The 23,514-nt window shown below is 47.1% G+C and overlaps 1 protein-coding gene across 1 annotated transcript in view; it reads right to left on the reverse strand.

Moving 5' to 3' along the window:
- Positions 1–23,514, reverse strand: part of SCML4 (Scm polycomb group protein like 4) — a 53,856-nt gene that overhangs the window by 29,688 nt on the left and 654 nt on the right. The window contains exons 2-4 of the mRNA XM_026119896.2: positions 13,763–13,892; positions 11,337–11,537; positions 7,667–7,861 (exon numbers count right to left, since the gene is read on the reverse strand). Coding sequence (XP_025975681.2) covers positions 7,667–7,861; positions 11,337–11,537; positions 13,763–13,892 — 526 coding nt within the window. The remainder of the gene's footprint in view (positions 1–7,666; positions 7,862–11,336; positions 11,538–13,762; positions 13,893–23,514) is intronic.

A 23,514-nucleotide genomic window follows, 5' to 3' on the forward strand; every position in this document is an offset into this window, starting at 1 on the left:
TATCTTGGCTGCAACAGCAACCCTGAAGCAAAGAACTACATATCTAATTGCCTGCAGATTTCATGGACCGTCAGAGCATACAGTGACACATAGCATGCAGCTCACAAGTAACATTATCTAACATGGCATGAACTGGCACAAGGTAAGGGTCTTCAGGATCATCTTTTTCTCCCTCACATCTATGAAAAGTCTGGTAGGTCATACTGGCTAATATACATTGCATTTGGACAGGTAGTAAATCTTTAATCATCAGTTGTGGCCTGTTGCCTGTCCTGCATCTGTTGATCTGACTGCCTGAAATATAGCTGTATTGGATCCGAGATATTTGTATCAATATTTAACATTCTAAGAACAAGTTTAGGAATGGAAATTCATGTTTGGACTTTCATTTAAACCATTTTAAATGAAGTCATTGGTGCTAACTCCTAAATTTGGACACTTCTTAAAGGACTCATATAGAGAAGACCTTTAAAGAAAAGGTCTGTAAAGACCTTTTTCTGTAAAGACCTTTACAGAAAAGGTCTTTACCATCCTGTGAAGCGAACACAGAGTCTGAAACACGTGATTCACCAACCAGGGCTCTAAATGGCTTCTCTGCATGCTCCCTGTGCATAGCTGGTCCCAGGTTGGCCCTGCTCTGCACAAACCGTTGCTCTGAAAGTATCACTGGTTGAATAAAGAAGGGCATTTGTGCTTTGCCTCATCTGTTGTTGAGAGGAGAGTGTTTAACCACTTGACTTTAAAGAGGAGCTTTTCCAAAAGTGATTCCCCCCCCCCCAAACTGAGGCGGTAAAACAGCCTGAAGGAGGCTGGGAAGAAGGGTTTGGTTTGGACTGACAGTTGGAGCGATATCTGTTCACCTGAGGAAGCAAGACAGCTTTATTCCTTGGGATCCACAATTTTATAAACTTAAAGGGAAAGAAAAGGATTTTTTTCTTCATTTGAGGGTTAACAAACAGTAATCATACAGCTCGAAGATCAGAAAGGCCAGCGTATCCAGTTCTGACAGTTCTATGGATTTAAGGCAAATTGTACCATAGGTGAACTACATCTATCCCATATACTTCTTATCTTCCTTCTTGCCAGGGCAAGATTTCATTACTGTTTCTGTTGGTCTAGATTTAAGGGGCCCAAATGCTAGACCCTCTACTACCACCTTTAGGAAATCACATCACAGCTTAACAGATCTCACTGCAAGGAGCATTGCCTGACTCCCTTCCCTGAACCTGCCGAGGTTGAGTGTGGGAAGAGCTAATGCAAGGAAGAAAGGAAGGAAGAAATGCCTGCAGCCACCCCACCCTTCTGCTGCCCCACTGCAAGCTCTGCAGTCAATTCAAGTGCCCCAAAGACGAGACAAACATTTTATATTAGACTTGGCTGTGGCTGAATGGCTCGTGCAGTTCCTCTGCTCCCTCTTTAAGTGTGACCTTAATATTTTATTTATTGTTTAAGGGATAATGTTCATGGTAGGGGAATATATGAGGCAATAAATGGCCTTTGAAGGTAATTAAACGCTGAAGAGAGCAAGCTATTGATAGCCATAAAAGCCATTTATTCTGAGTGTGCTGTGAAGCCAGGAGCACTGTTCCTCATAGCATGCAACAAGACAAGATTAAACAAGCCACAGCACTAGGAAGGGGAAACACAACGTTTTTCTTGCCCTCCTAGGGCCTGAAATTTCTGAGCTGCTGTTTATTTGGTGCTTTGAGCAGAAAATATTGATCCTAATAATATATAGTTTTCTATCATGTTATTCTTTTTCCTAGCGTAGTTTTAGAAGGGCTTTGCACTTGGTGGCAAGAATCATTGTCCTCATTGGACAGATGCTGAAAGAAAGGTACTGACAGTGCATTGCTATGGCGCTTCTCATACAAGCTTTTCAAGTGCTTATACACATGAGGAACTCACCCTCCTACATATATTGAGGCACTGACATAGCACAGAGTGCCTCCACCTCCTGCTATGTTTCTGCTCCATATGGGGGCCCTACCTCCAGCCACTAGCAGAGGAAGAGGTGCTTTCCGCTGCAGACAGAGGTAGGGGACACCATATAGTATCTAAGCATACAATAGTTCCCTCCAACATACACATTTGACGTAGCCTTGGGGAGAGGAGCAAGCTGCTTCTTCACAGACCTTGCTGTCTTCTCCACTGGTGAGGACAAGGATAGGTGGTGGCCACATGAGTCCTTGGGCAAAGCAAAGGATTGCTGCAGCTACTGCTTAAATGCAGCCATGCTCTCTGCCTGGAGCACAGCAATTGTCTAACAACACAATGGAACCAAAACTCAATGTTCAGGACAGAAAGAGCAAGGGGAGGATTGACTGACAAGAAAAAGCAGAAGATGTTTGTCAAGTTCAATGCTTCCCACGTGGGACAGCACCCTAGATTTTGTGAGAAACCTTGCTTCAGTTTCTGTGCCCGTCATCAGAATGGCAAGAGGAAGTTTTGTAGCAAACACAGCTCCCTCCAAAAAAAAGAACAGTCTAACATTGCATATGTGTGTGTCAAGAGTAAGTGTGTGCTCCAGAAATGTTGCTTTTCCATGTATGCACCCAATCCTCTGTCAGTTCAGCATGGGAAGACTAACGAAAGCTGAATGCAGAGGGTGTAGATGGGGGCACTTAACAGGATCCCTGCCCTGTTGGCTTCCTATCAGTGTAGCACCTGACACACTTTACAGCAGTAACTGTAGAGTTAGTCCAGATCTTGCTGCCATTTTAACTCCAACTTCACTGCCACTCACACATATAAGTCTGGGGAGCAGGCCTGGAGGTGCTTGGAATCCAGGTGCCAGGTGACATCTCAGGCACCACTGAAACTCAGACATGAAGCCAGGCATCCCCAGGGACGAAGTCCTGGGAGTCATTGCACAGCTGCTCCCCACCATTGCTGTCACAAGCCAAAAAGTCCTCTCACAGCTGACAAAGCTGTCTGGGAGAAGGAGCCATAGGATATGTCCCCAGACACACCAAGTCAGTGAAGCCAGTGCCTTTGGGAGTGGGTTAGAGAAGGACACTCACACCATGTGTAGGGTTGCTGGATTGCAACACGTTTGCAGGGCACACAGAGCACAGGAGCCTCAGGTACAAGGAGGGCAACATGCCATCAACAAAAATAACTGCAGAGGCTAGTGCTTCATGCAGTCTGGTGAGTGCGTCGTTCTTAGACATGCAAAACATCATTCTAAGTGATATATGCATATATCAACAAATCCCACCTGGCCTTTATGTAGCAATTAGCATTTGGCAGTTTACTGTGAGCATAGCTGAGTAATGGCTCAGGGGCATGTGCTTCAGGGCAAGGTTAAAAGGTGCCTACTGAATGGTGTAAGTGGATTAATATGACTGGACACGATGCCGGCTTCTCCTTTCACTCCTGCCAGTGTAAATCAAGAGTAACTGCACTGAAGAAGTCAATACATATATTAAATTCATTGGCACACAGAGGCTGAAAGGCACATGATTTTGAAAGAAAGAACATCTCCATTACAAGCTGGAGAACAGCAACAATGAAAAATGTGGCAGCTTTGCACAGTTTCCTGAGGTACTTCATTATGGCACTGCACTTTCCACGAGACCTACCCAGACACAGAGGGTCTCCCAAACTCATCCGTGTGAAGAGCTCCCAGGGTCCTGCTTACTACTACAGCTACAGTGAAACCGCCTGTTGTGCTGGCCCCACGCCGCTGGGGAGGGGGCCTGTTTCTTCCTGTGTGACCTTGCTGCAGAGAAACACCGGCTCCTGTGGAGATGGGAAGGGGACTCAGGCAATGCAGCATTGATGATAAACTCAGTGGTTCAAGCCCTAAAATGGAGTTATTCCACTGGTGTCAATGGAGCTACTGAATGTCCTTATGAAAAGGAACATAATTTATCGGGCTGGCTCCTGGTGAGTGCCACGTGAAGGGTGGTAGGCCAGTCCCTCTGCAGCACAGCCATGGACAGACAGCTCCTGAGCTGGGCACAAGCTCCCTGGAGGAGAGATAGGTTTTCCTCTCTCCAAAATTCCTTGTGCCAAGGGCTTTACATGGCGGAGCTAATTCCTCCTTAACTGCCTTTGTGCCTGCTCTGGGGCTGGGCAGCAATCTTGCAAATTGCCCAAATTATATATTAACTGACTGTACCAAAACCAGCCCCCAACCCTCCAACCTACATCCTGGGGCACAGTGCAAAATGTTCTGCACCCTGTAACCAGACTGCCCCCTTACTGACTTAAGCCCCCTATCCTGCTCATGTTAAAACACCAAATGAGACTAGCACCCAGTCTGGGATAAGCTGCTATGTGAAGTGTGTATGATGGCAGAATTTGACACTCAGCAGTCCAGAAACTTGGACATGTCGGGAAGCTTTTTCAAAAGGAAAGTCTAAATTGTCTAAGAAAAGATAAGTGCAAAACAAAACAATAATTTATAACCAGTGACTTCTGGAGCAGGATTAAAGTACACAGGCTCACTAGCTGTCCCTCATGTCTCCTGTATGAGTATGATGGTGAGGTAAGTGTGTTTTTTGTGAGCTGTTCAGTTCTAAAGAGCTGGAAATGATTCATGTGGAGCTGCTACTATCCATTTCAAACTAATAGCAACAGGTTGCTGTATAATAGCACTACACTCTGTCAACCGCCTGTGTTGCATGGGAAGTGCCAGGGCTAATGCAACCGCAGATGAAAGATGAGGATAGCGGAGTAGACACAAGCGCCCGTTGCCTCACACACGGATGTGTCCAAACCACATAGAGGCAGACACCTAGGTAGCTGGTTAAGCGGCCAGCCAGTCTCTCCAGCCTGCAGTCAGGCTTCTGCAGAGAGCAATGCAGAGCACCTCTGGTCTTTCCTCCAGAGGTGGCTCCTTTCTGTGCCAGCTGAAATGGCAAGCTCAGTTTTGGGCTTCATGTGTTTGTGAGGGTGAAATCCCCATAACCCATTGCCACCCAGCAATGTTGGGCTGTGTGAGAGCTGAGGACACATCCCAGCGTGGTCCTGAGGACACAAGTATCTCCACCACAAAGGCTACCACTGCGAGTCCCTCTGAGGCAGCCTGAGCAGACTGCGCCTGAGACTCACTCCACCTGGAGGACGTGTCTTTAGGCCAGGAGAGGGAGGGAAGGGATCCAGCATGAGGAGGACATCTCACCTTGCCAAAACACGCTGAATTTGGAAGGGAACTTCACTTTGCAGCTCTGCTCCCGGCTCTTGCACAAACATTAAAAGCACTTGAAAAATCAAAGGGAAACCAGGGAAGTCACCAGTGGTAGCAAAAGTGCTGTGACATTCACACGAGGTGGGTACAGCAGAGCCAGCCTATGACTGCCTTGGGGCTTAGTTGCAAGCACAGGCTGTCTAGACCTCGGTCCTGTCCTGCTGTATTTCTATTAACCTTTGGTGAGAGGAGAGTCACTTCTTGGGGCCACTGGCTCAGCGAGCTGCAGGAGCCGCTGGAGCTGCTTTGGGAACGGCACTGCTCATCGCCAGCCAGCAGCACTGCAGCCGACACAAGCGGCAGAGCCGGGATGCTCCGCTGCGTGGCTGGGGCAGGGAGTGTGGCTGAGCTGCCAGCAGGACAGATGCTCCCCTGGGAGGTACTCTTGCAACCATCCAAATCCTCACCCCTCCACGGCAGCAAGGCTGGCGGCTTTACACTAATAAGGGTTTGGTTCAGGAACTGTCGCTCAGCCTTTCTGTGAGAGATCACTTTCTAAATCATGTGTGTGCTTGCTATTATTTTCAGCAATATTTTCCCCACTGGTGCTTTGCTCACTGCGGGACCAGGCGTTTCCCCCGCCCACGTCCCTGGTGCAGCAGGCAACCCCCTGTCTCTGCACTCCTGCCGAATCACTGCAGGTTGTGCTGCCCTACCACTATTGCTCTCCCCAGAGCAGGCCAGCGCGTCTCAGACCACTTCTTCTACCCCCAGGGATTCGACTCAGTCTCTTGCAGAGAAACTGCACTTAAAGGTAGCGAGCTGGAGCTTGGAAGAGCTAGTGTTAACCCCATGTTTGGCCACTGCCTGCAGCTGTTTCACAGATCCAAAGAGCCGCTGCCTCTTCTCCCATCCTGCTCCCCAGCAGAGGGAAGGGAGTCCAGGACAGCACTAACCATGAGAAGGGCTGCCCAAGCCCACACTGCCCTGAGAAGGGCTAGTAACTGCCTCTGCAACAGCAGCAGGAGAGTCCAGTGAGGAGGGTCCTTCCCTGCATCTACGTCTCCTGCCTGGTCTGGGGCACAGATAGTATTTCTTCAATGGCTGAGGCAGTCAGTGTGAATGTTTTCAGTTAAATTGCATTGGGAAGGAGATGCTCGGAGTATAACGCAAGCATAGAAAATAGTAGGAGAGTTGCCTTCCCTCACGCCCAGCCTGGCCATGCAAATGCAAATGCCTCCTGGGCTGCAATCACGCAGTGCTGCAGAAATCCCTGGGCCTCTCATAAGCATCCAGTTTGCTGCAAATATCATAGTCTGAAGGAGAACAATGTCACTTTTCAATTTTCTTCCTTTTCTCCCCTATAATATATGTTCATAGAGAAGAGTGGCAGCTGGATTGCTCTTCACAAGTAGGCTATTTTTGCACTGTATGCACAACTCACTCACAGCTTTGCAGATCATAACTGTGGACACGCAAACATCTTCTTCTCAGCTGCCAGCATATAACTGCCATTAAACTGTATGGGAGTTGTATGCAAGCATCAGAGAGAGCGTGTGCTCCCCAAAACCCAGCATTCTTGTTAATAGAAGAGAAGGCAAAATAAACTAAGTCAGGGGAAAGACTGCAGGTGAGGTGGAGGTTCAGGGCCTTGATTTTGCATCTTTCAGCGGCTCTGCTTCAAGCAGCTTTCTGGCCTGGTGAGACCTCCCTCTGGCAAAGGCAGACCGCTCTGCTTTGCATCCCATCTCCCCAACAAACGACATGCGTGAGCAGGGGCACACCACTAACCAAGCACTGGGGCAGTACCAGACTGGAGCCCAGCAGCTGTGATGGTCGTTCCCTGCTCATGCTGAGGTAGCCCGTAGAGCGTAGGCTGGGCTGTGCTCACCGACACACACGTGCGCTGCAGGAGGCCTTGCTCGCCCAGCCTCGCCACCTCCCATCAGAGGCAAGGCAGCAGGCCAACGCAATGAACAGCCTCCTTGGGGAGCAGGGAAAAGGGCGAGCAGATGGGGAAAACACCTGGCTGGTGCGGTCACATCCCAAAGACCGCTCTGCAGTAGGTCTGTGGGCAGAGGAAGCTTGGTAGTCTATGGGGATTCTCTAGGGTCTAATACAGGGGTTGAGTTGCATGGAGACGGCGATTTCCCCTCTGCCTACCTGCCTGCCTGAAACCTGTGGGATCTTAACCTCTTTGAGAGTTCTGCACTGGGTCAAGCATGGTTGAGTAGGTCCAAAGTTATGGGGAATACTGATAGAAAGATGGACAATGTGATCACACAAGCCTTGTTTACTTAGGAAAAGAAATAAAATAAACAAAGATATATAAAATCATCAAAAAAAATTACTGTACTGCTGGGGCTCCTCAACACAGTGGATCTCAGCTGAAACCCTCCTCTGTAGCCACTAGGGAAAAATACTACAAATCAGACCTGTAGCTCTCTAGGATATACAGTATAGGACCAAAACAGGACATCATTTTTCAGCTGTATTAAACCCTGAGCACAAGTTGATCAAGCTGCCTACCTGCCTCCATCCGTCTGTTTTCATACACCTCTGGGCCTTCTGGTACAGTGCTGTACTGCTGGAAAGGCTGGTTGCTGAAGAAATTGTCACACAAGAGGTTGCGACAGAGCTTCTTCAGGAAGCGCAGGACATACCCAATGCTGTTCACCACCAGCAGGCTCAGGAGATGCTGCTTCCCCTCAAAAGAAGCTGAAACTGGAAAGTAAGCAAGAGCAATTCAATACCCACGAGTGCGTGGCAGGAGAAAGAACAGGACGGGTGTCTTCTGAGAGCAGGGAAAAAGATTTAACACAAATATTTGTTTGCATATCTTAAAATATTTCACATAATTACCCCACCTGAAGTAGAAACAAGCTGAGAGAGCTTGAGGAGCTGACTTTGCATGACCCAGATCACCTTCCCCTGGAAATGCTGAAAGATGCAGATTGGCACAGCCAGCAGTGCAAGGATTTCTAATACATGCACTCAGCTGAAAACTGTGCTGTATGATGGGAAGAAAGCAATTACAACATCCTAGTCTAAGGAAGGGGAAAGAAAATGTTCTGCCAATGGCAGGTTATTAGGCTGACTTCAACAGTGCCCAAGGTGTTAAAAGAAAATTGGGAGACAAGAATGAAAGACATGACTGTGAACGGAATAAAAGGCACCAGGGTTTTACCTAAGAGAGGTCTGTCAGACTAATCGGGGATCTTTATTTGCTGAGATAATTGCATTTACAGGCAAAGAAAAGCTGGTAGTTGTAGTTGTAATTCCTATCTGGAATTTAGTAAAGCATAAGAAATCTTTTGTTAAACTGGAAGATTACATATGAAAGGTGGGTCAAGAGAGGAGAACAGGTTCTGCCAGCACGAGTCAGCCATAGTGTTGGAGAGGAGCTAGCAGTGGAAATCTCTGCTGGCCTCACAGCTAGAAGGATGCAAAAGGATGTTGTCAATGCTGTAAACTGGAAGGCATTATCAATGGAGAAGAGGATCGAGATATTGCACAGAAAGTATTGGATGATCTCGAGCACTGGAATAGTAAAAATGGTTTGAAATGTAATAGTACAAAGCACAAGGCTATGCAAAATTACTGGAGGGAGGAGGCTTCTACAGGAACTGATGGGGAGAGAAAGACACTCAGAAGATACTCATGGTGCATCAGGATGGCACAGTGATGAAAAAGGCAAATGTATTTCTAGGAAACATCAGACAAGGCATCTCCAGGACAGACAAGGGAGTGTCACTTGCAGGATAAGCAGTCCTGGTGAAATCAGTTATGGAACTGTGGGTACCATTCTGGTAATTCATGCTCAAAAAAGGTGAATTCACACTTAAATAGGTGCACAGGCAGCTCACAGAAGTGTTCAGGGAACACCACATTTCCCTTACAAGATCCTGCACTGCAGCCGTCAGGACCTGAGCCGCTGTCTCTGCTCTGTGGTGCAGTGGGAAGACACTTGCACCCAGGACTGTCACTAATGCAGCAGTGATCTTCACAGTGCAGAGAGGGCCTGAGAGAAATTGTCTATTGAAGCCTAACAAAATGAGGTACTGGACTCTATCAATACATCTAAGGGTAAAAACAAGGTTTGGAGGAGGGAAATTAAAATTCTTGGACAAAGCAGGCAGCGACTACATTTAGCCATGAATCAAAAAGGGCATAGGTCCCAGCCGTCAGAAGGGGCAATCGTGGCAGGACAAACCCTCCTGCTCAGCTGCCAAACAGTTTGCAGAGGACTACATGACATGGCTGCCTGAACTCCATCATCCAGAAGGTTTTTTCCTGTCCTACATCCTCCAGCAACAATGAGTCTAAATTGCAACCTTAGGCTCATAATCTTTGGGAAAGCTTCAGAGATTTCCTGCTGCCCTGAGTTGCCGTAAGGGATTATGCTCCACATCCAGCCAGGCTGACACTGGCAGCGATGAGACCTAGCTGGGAGCTTTGCAAGTCAAGCCATGGAAAGAGGTGCTCTGACTGGAAAGCCCATAGCAAAATCTGTCTGTGCTGCTGCTGGGCTAGAAGGGAGCTGTAATCTCAGAGCCACACTGTGACCAGAAGGTCGTTCTTCCCTTCTAAATATTTAGGGTCTTCCTGGCTGATTAGAAAACATGTGGAGTTCGGAGCAATGTAGATCAGGTGATTTTAATTCTGGTACTTGAGGCCAAGCCAGCTCAGAGGAATTGAGACAACGGGGTCTGGCAGTCCCGTGGTTCTCCTGATGATAAGGCAAATCATATATGCAACAGAGAGAGAGGCAAAAATGAAGCCTTGTGCTATGCTGCATCAGTCACATATTCCTGTGAACAAATTTGGATTATTCTTAGAATATTTCTGATGTTTCCTAGGAAAGGCTCACCTGGGATTAGAGAGGGCAAAAGGGAAATAAAGGCAAAGGAGGAAACATCATTTATATGTTGCACAGCAGGCCAGAGCCTGTGCTCCTACCCAAAAGGGTCCCAATGGCACAGCAAAGCTGATGTGGGCCCTGCAAAACTGATTGGACTTGCAGTGCTTAGCTTCGTGTTTGTGCCTGACTCATCCATGGCAGCTCATTGGAGAGCACTGTGCCCGTCTTCCCACCAAAATTTCATTTCCACTGCATCCCCCCTGTGCTAAAACAGTGCTGTGATGCAAAATTTGCTGTGATTAAAAGAAAAAATAATGTTAGCATTTGCTCTGAGAGTCTGGTCAGGGCATCCCAGCACAGGACATGGGAGACATGGGACATGGGACACTCCTCTTGATGCAGCGAGGACTGTCCCTCCAGGGGGATGAGAAGCTTCTGGGAAATTCCACCTGCCCTTTGTCTCTCCTACTTCTGTTTCCCATCGTTCCCTCTCCCCTGCCCAAGATTGTCCTGACAGCATTGTGTTTTTCACATTTTACTTTGAGCAAGACGGTATGGGGAGAGGGCAGGTAAGCAGGCTGGGCTCAGCGCTGCTGGAGCTGGAGACGTACGGCTTTGTCTGGCAGGAACAGAGGGCGCAGGCTGACACAGACAGGAGTGGGTGGACAGCCAGACCTTGGTTCACAGCTGAAGTCTGGGATGTCCTGCATGTTTGAGGGACAGGGTGGGGGGAAGCAAACGAGCACAGAAAGAGAGGGGGGCCAGAGAAAAGCTTGAGAGCTGCAGCTCCAGGTCACTCAGACCTCCACCTCTGCTGCCCCAGGGACCAAGTCAAAATCTCTCTGACATATTTGTGTAGTCCTGCTGCATGGGGAGTTGCTGTAGGACTTCTGCAGTTCCTACAGCTGAGACCAGATCTGGCTCATGAATGGCAGGCAGGGGGCATATGAGCAGCTTAGCTCTGTGAGTTTTCCTTTAGAGCAACGTGTGGCCTTCATGCAGACTTGTAATGCTGCTTATTGTTGTACAGTGGCACTAAAAACCCAGACCACAGGGCTGACCTGAGCATCGTTTCCAAGAGCAATAGCTAGTGCAGGACTCTGGAGCCAGCCATATTCCCACCTCGAATCATGGCTGCTCTTCAATATAGCCTCAGCTCCCACCTGACACCAGTGCAATGCCTTCAGCAGTTCATTTTACAAGAGTGTAGGCAATGTTCAAGGCTGGTTGCCATCCTGCTCATGTGAACAGGATGGATAGGACAGCCAAGATTAGCTATCAGGTTAAGATTTCTGGCGCTTTCTGACTGGTCACAAACTCTTCACAAAAATGCTTTACCTGACACCATCTCGCCTCCATAGCCCTGCTTGATGAGGGAGAAGACAGCCTTTTGCTGGAGTGCACAGTCGATGCAAGCCTGAACAGCCTGCTGCAGGACCGCTGAAGGTCTCTCGGGCCCAAAGTGCTCTGGGAGCTGCTGCACCTTTTTTCTGTCAAGGTACGGCCCCAGGTTAGCCTGTTTGTTGACGTAAATGCAGACTGTGGACACAAAAGCCCGACAAAGTTATTACAAAGAGGCCCTCAGAGCATTCCAGACAATGCTAACTTTATACATTGACATTTATTTGGTGTGCTCTTTCATTCATTTGTGAATTGTTGCCATTCGCGACGGCACAGTCCAGCCATACTCTCTTCCAGGCTACCCCCATGCATGCAGCTGATGGCCAAAGATATCCCCAGGCAGCACAGGGCAACAGCTAGCAGGGGTGACCCTGCAACAGACTGGTAAGCTCTAGCCTGACAATTTTTTTTTTTCTATGTGGTTTTAGATTGATTCCTTGAGCCCCCTGCTCTGAGCTATAGTATAGGAGACAGTGGTTCCTCTCTGCATCCCTCCTTGGTGTAGCTGCAATTTCTGGAGGGTGATACTTATGCACTGAGCTATAGTATAGGAGACAGTGGTTCCTCTCTGCTTCCCTCCTTGGTGTAGCTGCAATTTCTGGAGGGTGATACTTATGCACTGAGCTATAGTATAGGAGACAGTGGTTCCTCTCTGCTTCCCTCCTTGGTGTAGCTGCAATTTCTGGAGGGTGATACTTATGCACTGAGCTATGCCGTGTGATGCCAGAGGAAAAAAAAGGTCCTTGGGACCTTCGTGACCCTCCCTGTCCAATCCAGCACCCTGCAAACTGCATCAGATAGAGGGAAACTGTACATCATGTGCAGTGCCAAAACCACAGCTACGTGCCCATGCATGGGGTCCATGGGGGGGTGCCCCAGCCCCTCAGCTGTCAGGTCCTACCTGCTTCTTCTCTAACGGTGCTCCTTGACCAAGACACACATCAGCGTTATCATATGGCTACCGTGAACTGATTTTAAGCTTGGCTGAGGCTACCTCCACCTCCATCTCAGAGGAAGTGGAGATACCACTGCGGTAACTAAGGGTGACTAAGACAAAGCCCTAAAGTCAGGCTAAAGTGAGACATATTACAATAGCTGGCTGAGTGTGCTTGAGCTGTCATCTCCCAGACAATATAACATTGTCCTCTGACAGAAATCAGATATGTGACAAAAAACATCAAGCACAGTGGAGGACATGATGACAGCTGTGTAAAGTTGGAAATAATTTACAGTTTGCATCACCATAATGAAAATCTAGTACGAATGTCACAGCACACGCTGTTACCGCATCTCTTACTGAACAGCAGAAGGGGCCCAAGCAGTATATCCTGGGTAAATAGGAGTATAATAGCAATCATACTTATCAATACATAGCACTTTACTCCTTCAAAGTGCCAAATAAACAAAAGGATAAAATAGCTAAAAACAGCAGCAGCACGCATGAATTGTAGGGAGCTGTCAGGGTGCAGCTTTCCTGGCATAACACCATGCAAAACCCAGCCGAATTTGCAGCATGTGGCTTCTGTCGTGGCCCCTCGGACGGGCCGTGTTGTGGTCCTCCCCTCTCGAAATAGGGAGAGCTGAACCGCTGGGAAGGGCTGCACGGTTAATGTTTGACAAGTGGTTTGCAGTCTTTGAATGAAGAGGGATAAATGAGAAGAGAATATATTATTATTATCGCTACATTTAGTATCATTTTGCTAGCAGAGCAGATGGAAAACTTCACCTCTATGCATCTCAGCTAAGGAATAATGGGGTTTATATGTTATTTTAGTTCTTAATGTTATCGAATCCATTTCTGTATTGAAATTTCAGGGTTAATCAAATTTCTTATGAATTATGTGCTGATTTTCTTCTCATTTACATCAGTTTAACCGCATCAACATATGTTACTTCTGGTATACCCTTCCCTAAATGCAGTTTGAAATGATCAGGCCTCCTATTGCTGTAAGTCATTGGATTTTAGGTGCTGTTAACCCTGGCTACAGTCTGACCATGGGTCTTCCACTCTTCTTTTCCCCGGATGGTTAACAGACACTTCATGTTCACACCAGTGTTTAGTCTGGCCATTACTGCCCACTTTGCAGCATGAGTGTGAGTTAGCATTCCTGAGATGTGGATGTCCGTAACTCAAGAGGCATGGATCTGAGGTCTCTATAGGATAGACCTGAGTCTATCCTAACATGCGCAGTCAAAACACAGGGTCTTGCAGAACGTCTCTGCTCTGCGTGCCTGGCCATCGGTCCAATTTGCAAACATCCCACTTCCATGAGCTGTGCCTGTTTGGAAAGCACGTATCTGTATATACCGTATACCCAGGTACCTGCCCACTCCTTTGCCAAGGAGCGCGTGAGTGTGCATACCTGTGAGAGCTTGCGGGACAGCCGAAGTGGGTATTGTAGCTGCATCCTGAGGGATTGAGCTAATATCAGGCTCCGGTGTGCTTCGTGGAGGAGAGATTGCTAACGGTGTCATCAGCACACGAGACTTCAGCTGCAAAAAGTAACCAGGTTGGGTGAGGAGGCTATACGCAAGGTATTTCAGTGCTGCTGCATGTATATCACTCGCCACAAGCTCCCGCTCATTAGCAATTTGCTCTTGTATGGCTTTCTTCCAGGCCAGGCCTCTCCTTCCTGCTCCGTGGAGGGTAATGGGAGCTGAAGGCTGACATTGATTTGCAGCAGCGAGCAACGCCCTAAGTTACAGGATGCAAATATTATGCCACCCAATGGGTAGTTATTTACACCTGAGCAAATTGGGTGTAAAACTCTAACAAATCAGAGCAGTGGCATTTTACAACCCATTTCATGCAGATGTAAATAATTTTACAGGACTCGGAGCAGGGGGAAACTGCAGGTCTTTAACTACACCATAATTTAGGGCCAAATTCTGCTCCTGGTTACAAAGGTGTAAATCTCATGCAAACCCAACAGCACCAAGGGGCTACTTTGGACTGCCACCCGTGTAAGTAAGGAAAGGATTCAGCTCAGACCATGGTCGATGGTGTGTTATTACCAGGTAGTAAATACAAACTGCGGCACTGTTGCACACAGTAATCCTAGTGGCCTGCAGTTTGGATTAGAAAAATGAAACACAGTGAGAATTTACTGTGCGATACTACTATGTCTTTACACTGCCAATATCTGGCAATGTCTCACCAGTAAATGATGTTCGGTTCCTCATAATTATACAGGGCTGACGTGATGAATGCGACCCAAAAGTATCACCCTCATTTTTCCTTTTGCCGTGAAAGCAAGTGAGGGGAAAACGGAGTCAGGCACACAAGTGAATATTTTATATATTTATATATTCCACACCAAGCCGCTCTGCTGGCAGGTGATATTTTTGTTGTTCTTTTTCAGTGGCCACAGGTAAAATGCTGCAAGTGACAAGCCTAAGAATGAGGATGAATTTTTAGGCCTGCTAAACTTACAAAGAGCATTGCTTCTCCCAGTGCTTACACCCAGGCTGGAAATAACGTAGAAAGTATATTTTCAGTAGAAATGAAGCCAGACCATTAGCTACAAAGCCAAACCTTGAGCAAGTCCTGGTGGAGAGTAGAGGTAATTTTGGATAAAGATTTATGTTGTCCAAAGATTTATGGTTATATTTCAAATAATTGTCATTCCGTTTCAGTCTAACAGTGAAATTTGGAAGCTGAGGGAGGGAGAGGCTGTTGGATTTAGCAGCATGCATATTTCTACAAGAGTTTTTTTCATCATTAAATTTTGGGGAGTTTGGATCATTCCCCTGACACCGCCTTATTCCAGCAAGGGTTCAAAAAGAGAGAATTCAGGGTCTCTCTTGCTTGCAGTAGCATGATAGCCTGTGCTGGGATGTTACCCCTCCAAACAAACAAACAAAAATGCCCTCTCTGTCAAGGCAATTTTGGGGATCGATGGGATTTTTGCCCACCAGATCTCCACCAAACCCTCCTCAAACTTGCAGCTCTACATGACAGCCGCAGCCTTGAGTGTGCCCAAAGCAGCATCTGCTGAGCGGTCGGTACAAAGTGCCCCAATGGATATAAAAGCTGGACTCTTCGTCCAGGCACCAACCCCTGTAGGACCTTGTTAGCTGTCTGGGGCAGACTGTTTCTGGATTGTCTTAGAAGTGCTGGGCTTTCTGGTACCGGTCAAAAAAGACTCCATGCACTGTTTATTCAAATCCAATGTGAGGACACTCAGCAAAAGTCTCTGCATTTGGTTCTCTGAGTGTCTTTTGGTATCAAACCAGGATGACGAGCAGGACACAAAGGCAACATGGTCTTTAAGGCACATTTCCACCACCACCATGCAGTTCTCCAAAGCAAAGGCAGCCTGGACTCTATGGATCCCCTATAAATCTTCAGTGGGAGTCTGGCAAAATAATCATAAACTGGCTTTGCTTTCTTTCAATCTATTTGCAATTGGTTCCAGGTGGTCTGCCCAAGGCAGGCAGGGGCTGAGAGGGTGCTCCCTGCTTTCTGCCTCTGCCATCACATCAGTTCAGCGTCCTCAGGCCCCTCCACCCGCACCGGGAATCAGCAGCTCGGGCTGGAGTGACTGTTGGGCCCAGGCTCTGATTCTCCTGGGAAATGGAAGGGGATTCAGGATAGCTTCTCCTCCTCTGAATGGGGTGCAAACTGCCTCCGCCTCCCTGCCGCTGAAAACTAAAAGCCTGAAAAGGGAGCAAACTTTAAATAGGTGTATCTGAGATGAGCAATGGATTTTATTGCCCTCATGGGTGTAAGAAATAAGGTGGGTGCAGTGGTTCCTAAATAGTTAAGGTTTATAGTGCAGAATGATGGGACTGGAATACTGTGTACCAGCATTTGGGGAGGTAGCTCAATTTGTTTACTTATTCAGAAGGTAGGTGTGATGTTAGTACACACTGCTCACTCCTACTCAGGATACTCCATATTGTGGCAAAAAAGACCTAGAAGTTTAAGAGATCCAAATCAGGAAAAGACAAGAGGGGACTGAATATGTTTAAACTTAATATTTGCTTAAATACTTTGCCAAGCCCATGGTGAACCACTCCATCCATTATTGAATTATGCCCAGTTTGTTTTCCTAAAGACGGTCAATGACATGGAGCTCTGCAGGCTAAATGTTCATGGTTATTAAAAATTCCTCTTTTGCTTGGAGCATTTTTTAAATATCCATTTTGCTTTTGGATCAGCTGTAGCATCACACTAGAGATGTGGCATCTGCCAGTCAAACGCAGCAAAGGCCGAGGGGACCGAGGTAGGCAAGGTGATTCATGCACATGTGGGCGCCAGCACGGAGCTTCTGCTTAGGGGGATGTGCTGGGTAAGTCCCCACAAATGAGCAGGGACGCCCAAAATAACATGGCCATGCTCAGACTGACTAGCCGCAGACCAGCTGCAGCCAGGAGTTGCAAGGCTCTGTGGAAATACATATGCTTAGGCACAGGGTTGCAGTATGGCAGCTATACGGGACTGGAGATCCTGAGCTGATCCCTGGCTGATGTTGGTTCAACCTGCCCATGCTGCCATGGCCTGAGAGAGCTGTCTGGTCTTCAGATTGGGGTCAGGGCAGACCGGAGGCAGAGAGGTGGTGTTGGTTTGTTTTTAAGCAATTAAAGTAAATGTGAGGAAAAAGGTTTTATGAAAATCAAGGTCTGGATCCAGTTTGGGTTTTATCACATATGAGAAAGTGAGAAGCAGCATGACATGTTTTTGTCTGTAGCAACATTCAGTGACTCATATTTTAGTAGGGAAGTGGACTGACACTCTGAAACTTTGGGTAGCTCTTATGCTGGGCTTCTGGGCTCACTTTTGCTTACAAACATATATACATATACAATACATACATATATACCTACGTGTGTTTATACATAATATATACATATATACATGTATATACATCTACGTATGTCTATATATTATATGTAAATCTATCTATACCTATATAAATATACACACACTCACACATACATGTAGATAATATTTTGGAGATAGAGCCCCTAATAACTTCTGTTTCGCTTGTGCGCCAGCTCCACATCCCACTTAGTGACTCGCAGTCCGGTGGCCCAGCCTGTCTCCCACACCTGCCCATCTGTCGTCTCTGCAGAGTTCAAACCTCTCAGCCCCGCCGCGTGTGAGCTGCTCTGTCGGCACATTCGGCCGAGGGGAAGTGCAGGTTTGACGGCGTCCCCCTAGACTGCTTGCTTTCTTCTGTTTCTTGGCTCTTGGAGGCACAGCCAGGCTTATGCTGAAGAGCAAATAAACACAGGGCAAGACTTGTGTAAACTCTCCAGCTTGGAAGCCCCTTCTTGGCAGTTTGCTGTTTCAGTGACCAGTTTACTGCAAATTTAATTGCAACAGTATGTGCTCTACAGCCTCTGGATACAGCTAAATGCCATTTTTATTAGGGGTAGCAGGGAATGTGCCTTTATTAGATCAAAATAAAACAATGCCTGATTACAGAAGATAGTACAGTAACAAACACTGCTAAAATACCTTCTGGACACTGAAACCCTGGGTAGTCACTGAATATCACTAGGTGCAAACTGTTTAATTTAAAGATGTCTTTTCTTGGACTGCTTCTTCTCTATCAAAAAGTAAACCCAATCATCCAGCACTGACAGAGAGCTTGGCAATAGAGAACATATTCACCGAAAAGTGAAAAAAGCAGGGAAGAAGAGAGAGAGGGAGAAGGAGTCAGAGCAAATCTGTCAGCGCACTGCGGGGCACCCTCGCAGCATAGCATTCAAATCAGCTTTTGAATGTCAAATGTCATCAGTTTTTAATGCACACGGCAGCAAAAAGAGGCAATGGTTGGTTTAAGATGAGGTATGCACCCATTCACCCAGTCTTATGGACCTTCTACCATGGAAAAGAGATCAGAGAACACTGATCAGGGATTTTGGGAAGAAAATAAGTGTGCCTACTTCAGCAAAGTCCCAGCACGTTAGATGCAGAGAGGACTTGGGCTGATGTGTCATTGATGCTGCCTGGCTGCACTATTTGAGTATGCAGCTGCTGCAAAAGGGGAAGGCACCTCTGGACTCATGTGGGGACTTCTGATATGATTCGCACACCCTTGCTGAGGACCCAGGAAAAATCTAGCTGGTATTTCTATCATCCTACACTGAAAAATGTGAAAGAGGAGGAAGAATATTCTCAAAACAGCTTTTTTTTCTCTGAACAAGTTCTCTGCCAGCTTCTGAAACAATGTAAAAGAAAAGAAAAAGGAAAGAAACAAGATAAGTCATGAAGTGAAATGTCCTGGTGATTTTTTTAAACCATACAGATTATTGCTCCTTGTCTTTATGGCTCCCATTTCCTCTGCTTTCCTTGTCCCTTGTCCTGACAAATTCTGCTAGAAGAAGCTGGGGTTCACCCTGTCCCCTTGGGCTTGCATCCTTCCAGGCAGGAGGGCAGAGGCACGTTCAGGCCGTGCTAACTTTTGCTGTTAGACAGAAAACCACCTCAAGCCACTTCAGCTGTGAATGGAAACACATACAGATATGAAAATCTGGGCCAGTCTGGTGCAGGGTTTCGACAGCTGAGCAGACAGGTAGCACTAAACCTTGTTGCATTAAACCTTCACCCAGAGAAGTGCAGATTTCCTGCCACTGACTTGATCGAAGCCAGAAGAACTTGTTCAGCACCGAGTCCTAGCTGTTCGGGATGAGCAGTTATCACATGGTGGAAGTCTTGGGGGAAATCTTCCCAGCAAAGATCAGATCCATGATGTAAAATGTTTCAGATCTGCAGCTGGGCCCACGAGGTGGCAGCCAGCACCCAACCGCAGCGTCCCTGCAAGCAGTGGGACCCGTGCACCAGGTTTGTCCAAGGGCTCAGCTTCATACTTTCCCTGTGGGATGGGGACCACCACTGGCCTGGGGGTACGGTGAAGGTTGCTGGTCAGAAGGGACTCAAAACAAGCACTGCAGAGCTGCAGAGCACCCTGTGCTTGCTGAAAAGGGTCCGTTTTCCCTTTAGATCAAGCACCAAGGATTGTAGAGGTCTTCGTAACTTCAGGCTGCCCCACTTTGCACCTTCCCATTATGGTCAACTTTATGATGAATCTTCAATCCGATAGTTTCATATTGCCTCTCCCACCTCTCGGATCCCTGCGTTGTTCTGACACGGAATTTGCTGATCCTTCCTGCACCCCCCATGCAGTCCCATTCGGGGTGAGCTTGACTCCCCACCCAACCCAGCAGGGAGCTTGCAAGATCCCAGTCGACTGTTCATCCTGGGCTTGACAGGCGTCTCGCCAGAGGGATGGTCTTATTGTGAAATGGGAGTAGCCTCAGCGGACAAATAGCCCTTGGGCTGCTCTGATGGGGCCAGAGTTTAGTTGCACCTTGGGACTGGGAGGGATGTGGTCTGCTTCGCTGCAGCGCCAGCCCCGTCAGCTCTGCCCCGCAGGTGTCTCTGTCGCTGTGATGTCCTCTAACACGACTAACTCCTCTAACGCTGCTAATATGGCCCTAATACTATGCTAAGCTCGGCGCAGCCTTCCCTTGTACAGCTGCAGCACTTTTCCACAGCAGTTCCCAGGTGCCAGGTCTTGCCAGGCAGCTGTTAGGAGCTGCCCCTTATTTACAGCCAGAGAAGTAAAACCAGTCCTGGTTAACTCTATCCTGGGCTGCCAGCACGGATATTTTCCTAAGGAGATTTAGACAGTCAGAAAGCATGATGTATTTAAGGAAAATGTAGGATTTTATGGCAACAGCTCTACATTAGATACAAAACATTTTTTTGGAAAAGCAGCTGATGAAATTTTAAAACCACAGCTGTGAAAAAATAAGTGGGATAGCTGGGAAAAGGTCTTTACTCTGGTGTGAAGCATGATGAAATGCCATTTGTTGATGAGCACCTTAGGAAGACACAGATATTTGCTTATAAAATCAATGAAAACAGGCAATGGGTCATCTGAGCATGTGATTAAAAATGTCTGTTATTCACATCTCGGTCAAAAAAATTTTAAATCTAGGCTATATATTCCTAGTTTGCTTAAAATTCTGAAGTATTTTTCCATCTGTTCTGTAATAATTCAGCTATCTGGTTGCTATAAAGAATTTGGTTGTCTGCCATTTGGGCATGGAGTCATTTTTTAAAATGCGTTTAAGTCTCATGGTATCTGAAAGTCATACAATTAGTGAGCTAATTAAATCAAGCTAGAGTTACCCATGAAAAAATATAATCTTTGACTCACACTCAGAAATTGTTTTTTATGGAGAGCGAGTCACTTCAGCTGAGTGCACCGTGCACAAAGACTCCTAGTGGAAAATGTTGCCTCGGTGTACAAATGCTATAATGCTAATAAACAGCACAAGGCTAGATGTCTCAGATGTTACAGATCATGAGTGTCAGGTTCAGAAACTTAAGCCATCATTTATGAAAGGATGCCTTTTTTTCTAGCTTTCGCTCACCAAGAAATAACACCGTGCCACTGAAGATGCCATTCACACATGCAGGACACCAGAAATTGTAATCTTAGAGCAGGCTCCGTCAATAGCAGGTGACCTCGACTCCCTCCTCTCTCCCCCTTCCCCTCCCATTGCTGCTGAGCGTGGTGCCACCGCTGACCGCAGATGGGGCCGCGCTCCTGCAGAGGTGCAAAAGTGCTGCAGCACTGGGCAGCAGGTCCTGACAGAGCCGGCAGCAATGTGATGATTTACACCGTGCAAACATCTTGGCCGGGAAAATCGACCTCCTGCTCTTGGAGAGCGCCAAGCACTGCAGCCAGGCGGGACACGCCGTTGCCCCTCTGCTAAATCTCTGCAGCCTGAGAGCAGAAACCAGCACAGCCCCTGGCATGGGGACCGAGCGCTGGGCTCCTGCTGCCCGCCAGGTGCCAGAGATATGCCTGGAGACACATTAATCAGTTAATTAATTAAAGTCTAAAAGAGACATGAGTGATTCAGACCACCGACTACCAAATCCCATTCACTGAAGACAGGCAGACTTGGTCTGTGACGTCGGGCGCGTGTGAGCGTGGCAAAAAAAAATTCTTGAAAGAGGAAGGGGGCAGTGGAAATGACACCTTCCAGCTGCTTGGACTGCTGGCACTCTCTAGGTCCAAGGAGCAATGATACTGCAGCGCTTTAGCAAACTTAACTCTCCCTTTTGCTTCTCCGGTGTACAAATAATGTGGTGTTTGGTGAAAGGCTTCTTCACAGGTGGGTGAGTGCAGCTGAGGTGGAAAAGAGCAAAATCCCCAGCTTTTTTTTTTTTCAAATTACAGATGAAATGTAAATGCAGGAATAAGAAATGGGGGGCAGCCAGACAAGCATGGGCAGAAGGGCTGGGGTCTGTTGAAACTCTATGTGCGAGCTCATTGTGATATTTGGCAAATCACTCAAGCATCCCAGGGACTCACTTTCACCATATCTCCAAAGTATTTTTATGGCAGGCTTGGAAAGCATTCGGACAGTTTTGATCTGAAGATCCTGTAATAATTTAAATTACTGGTAAAGAAAAGTAACTAAGTAAAATTATGCAAATGTTCCTGTACCAGAGTTTTAATCTAATACTAAAGTGAAAAATAATTTCTTAGTAGGTCCATATCCCATGTTTTATAAAATACTAGAGTAATTGCCCCCAGTCTTAGCCTGGGCATGCAGTCCAAATAGTCCAAAATAGGACTATTGCTATAAATCTTTGCAGTAATCCCATGAGAGATATCTGAGCCTTCTGTCAGATTGGCTCTGCTTGGCCACTGCTGTTACATCATTCATGTTACTAAAGCTAAGGTTTTTCAGAAGAAATGGGAAACTGCTGCTCGAGCAGTTCCTTAGTCATGCGAGATCTGCTTTCAGCACGTGCAGAGCTCTGGGTGGATGCTTCCACCGTGTGTGGTAGAGAGTGAGAAGAGAGAAGGTGGAGGATGGGAGGAAGAAGAAGGTCTGGCAAAGGGTGAGAAGGAGGGACAGGCGAAGAGATAGTAACAGGCTGCAGGTAAAGCCAAGACCCAAGGAGTAGAGAAATTCGGTCCCTGCGTCTGCAGCTCAGTGGGCAGCGCTGAGCACGGTGCCTTGCTCTCTCCCATGACCTGGCTATTCCAGGAAAGGGTAAGGCACTTCTACAGCCAAGGGGTTGGTTAATTCCCCCTAGCACTGCATATACGGGTATGGTTTTGGAGAAAAAAACTGGGAGATGAGCAGCAGCAAGGCTTAGGGTATTGCAAGTTGCTGTCAATAAGGCCAAGTACCAGAGGACGAAATGCAGATTTTAGCAATGCCCAGGGTCGAGCCCTTTTTTAAGGAAGGCTGGGGAAGGCTCTATACATGCATCATTTGTGCTTTTGTATTTCTGTTTAGACATGGGGAACTTAAGAGGTTGTTGTTTTCTAGCATTCGGCAATTTGCCATCTTTGGGAAACAGACTGCATATCTGTAACTGTTCCCATTAAAAACAAAGACTGTGAATAACAAGCATACTATACACCTACCTAGCTACAGAAATAGATGGGGAGAATAACAAAGCACTTTAGTCACAGTGAAGCACCTCACTGCAGTGTAACTCATTTTCACTAATATAAATTAATAATAAATTAGTTCCTAATAATAAATTAATTCACTACTAAATTCCCCTCCTCCCAGCAGCACAATCACTTTTTTTGCCAGGTCTGAGGATCAATGATGGTCTATGCTGTGCCCTGGCTCATGTATCCCACAGCCTCACACAGGCTGGCGCTGAATTTGGCCTCTTATCTTGACAACGAAAGCTGAGGATGACACTTTCCTCACTAAGAAAGTTGTTCCAGTTCACTGCTGGTGATGGCTTTCAAATCTACATGCCTGGCCTAAATTAAATGAGGTTTGTGGTCTTTGTTCAACTCCTGCTGGGCAGATGTCCCCATGACACTGATTTACCAGCACAGCCAGCAGCGCTGTCAGCTCTTTCAAGGACATAGAGCAAACTGTCCTTCGACCTTCAGAGAAGGTTCTCTCCGAGGAGACGTGGGTTTGGGAGATGCCGCCTTTACTGAGGTTGCCTCCAGCCCCCCAGCAGTGCAGCCTGGCATTAGGATCACGGTTTATTTATTTCTTCAGTCCTGCTTCCCTGCCCGGGTAGTATGGAGAGCTGGTCACAAATTTCCACCAAAGTTAGCAGACAAATAATTAAAATAGCCTTTCCTTCGGTAACAGT

The sequence above is a fragment of the Dromaius novaehollandiae genome, chromosome 3, assembly GCF_036370855.1.
Source record: "Dromaius novaehollandiae isolate bDroNov1 chromosome 3, bDroNov1.hap1, whole genome shotgun sequence".
NCBI classification, from domain to species: Eukaryota; Metazoa; Chordata; class Aves; order Casuariiformes; family Dromaiidae; genus Dromaius; species Dromaius novaehollandiae.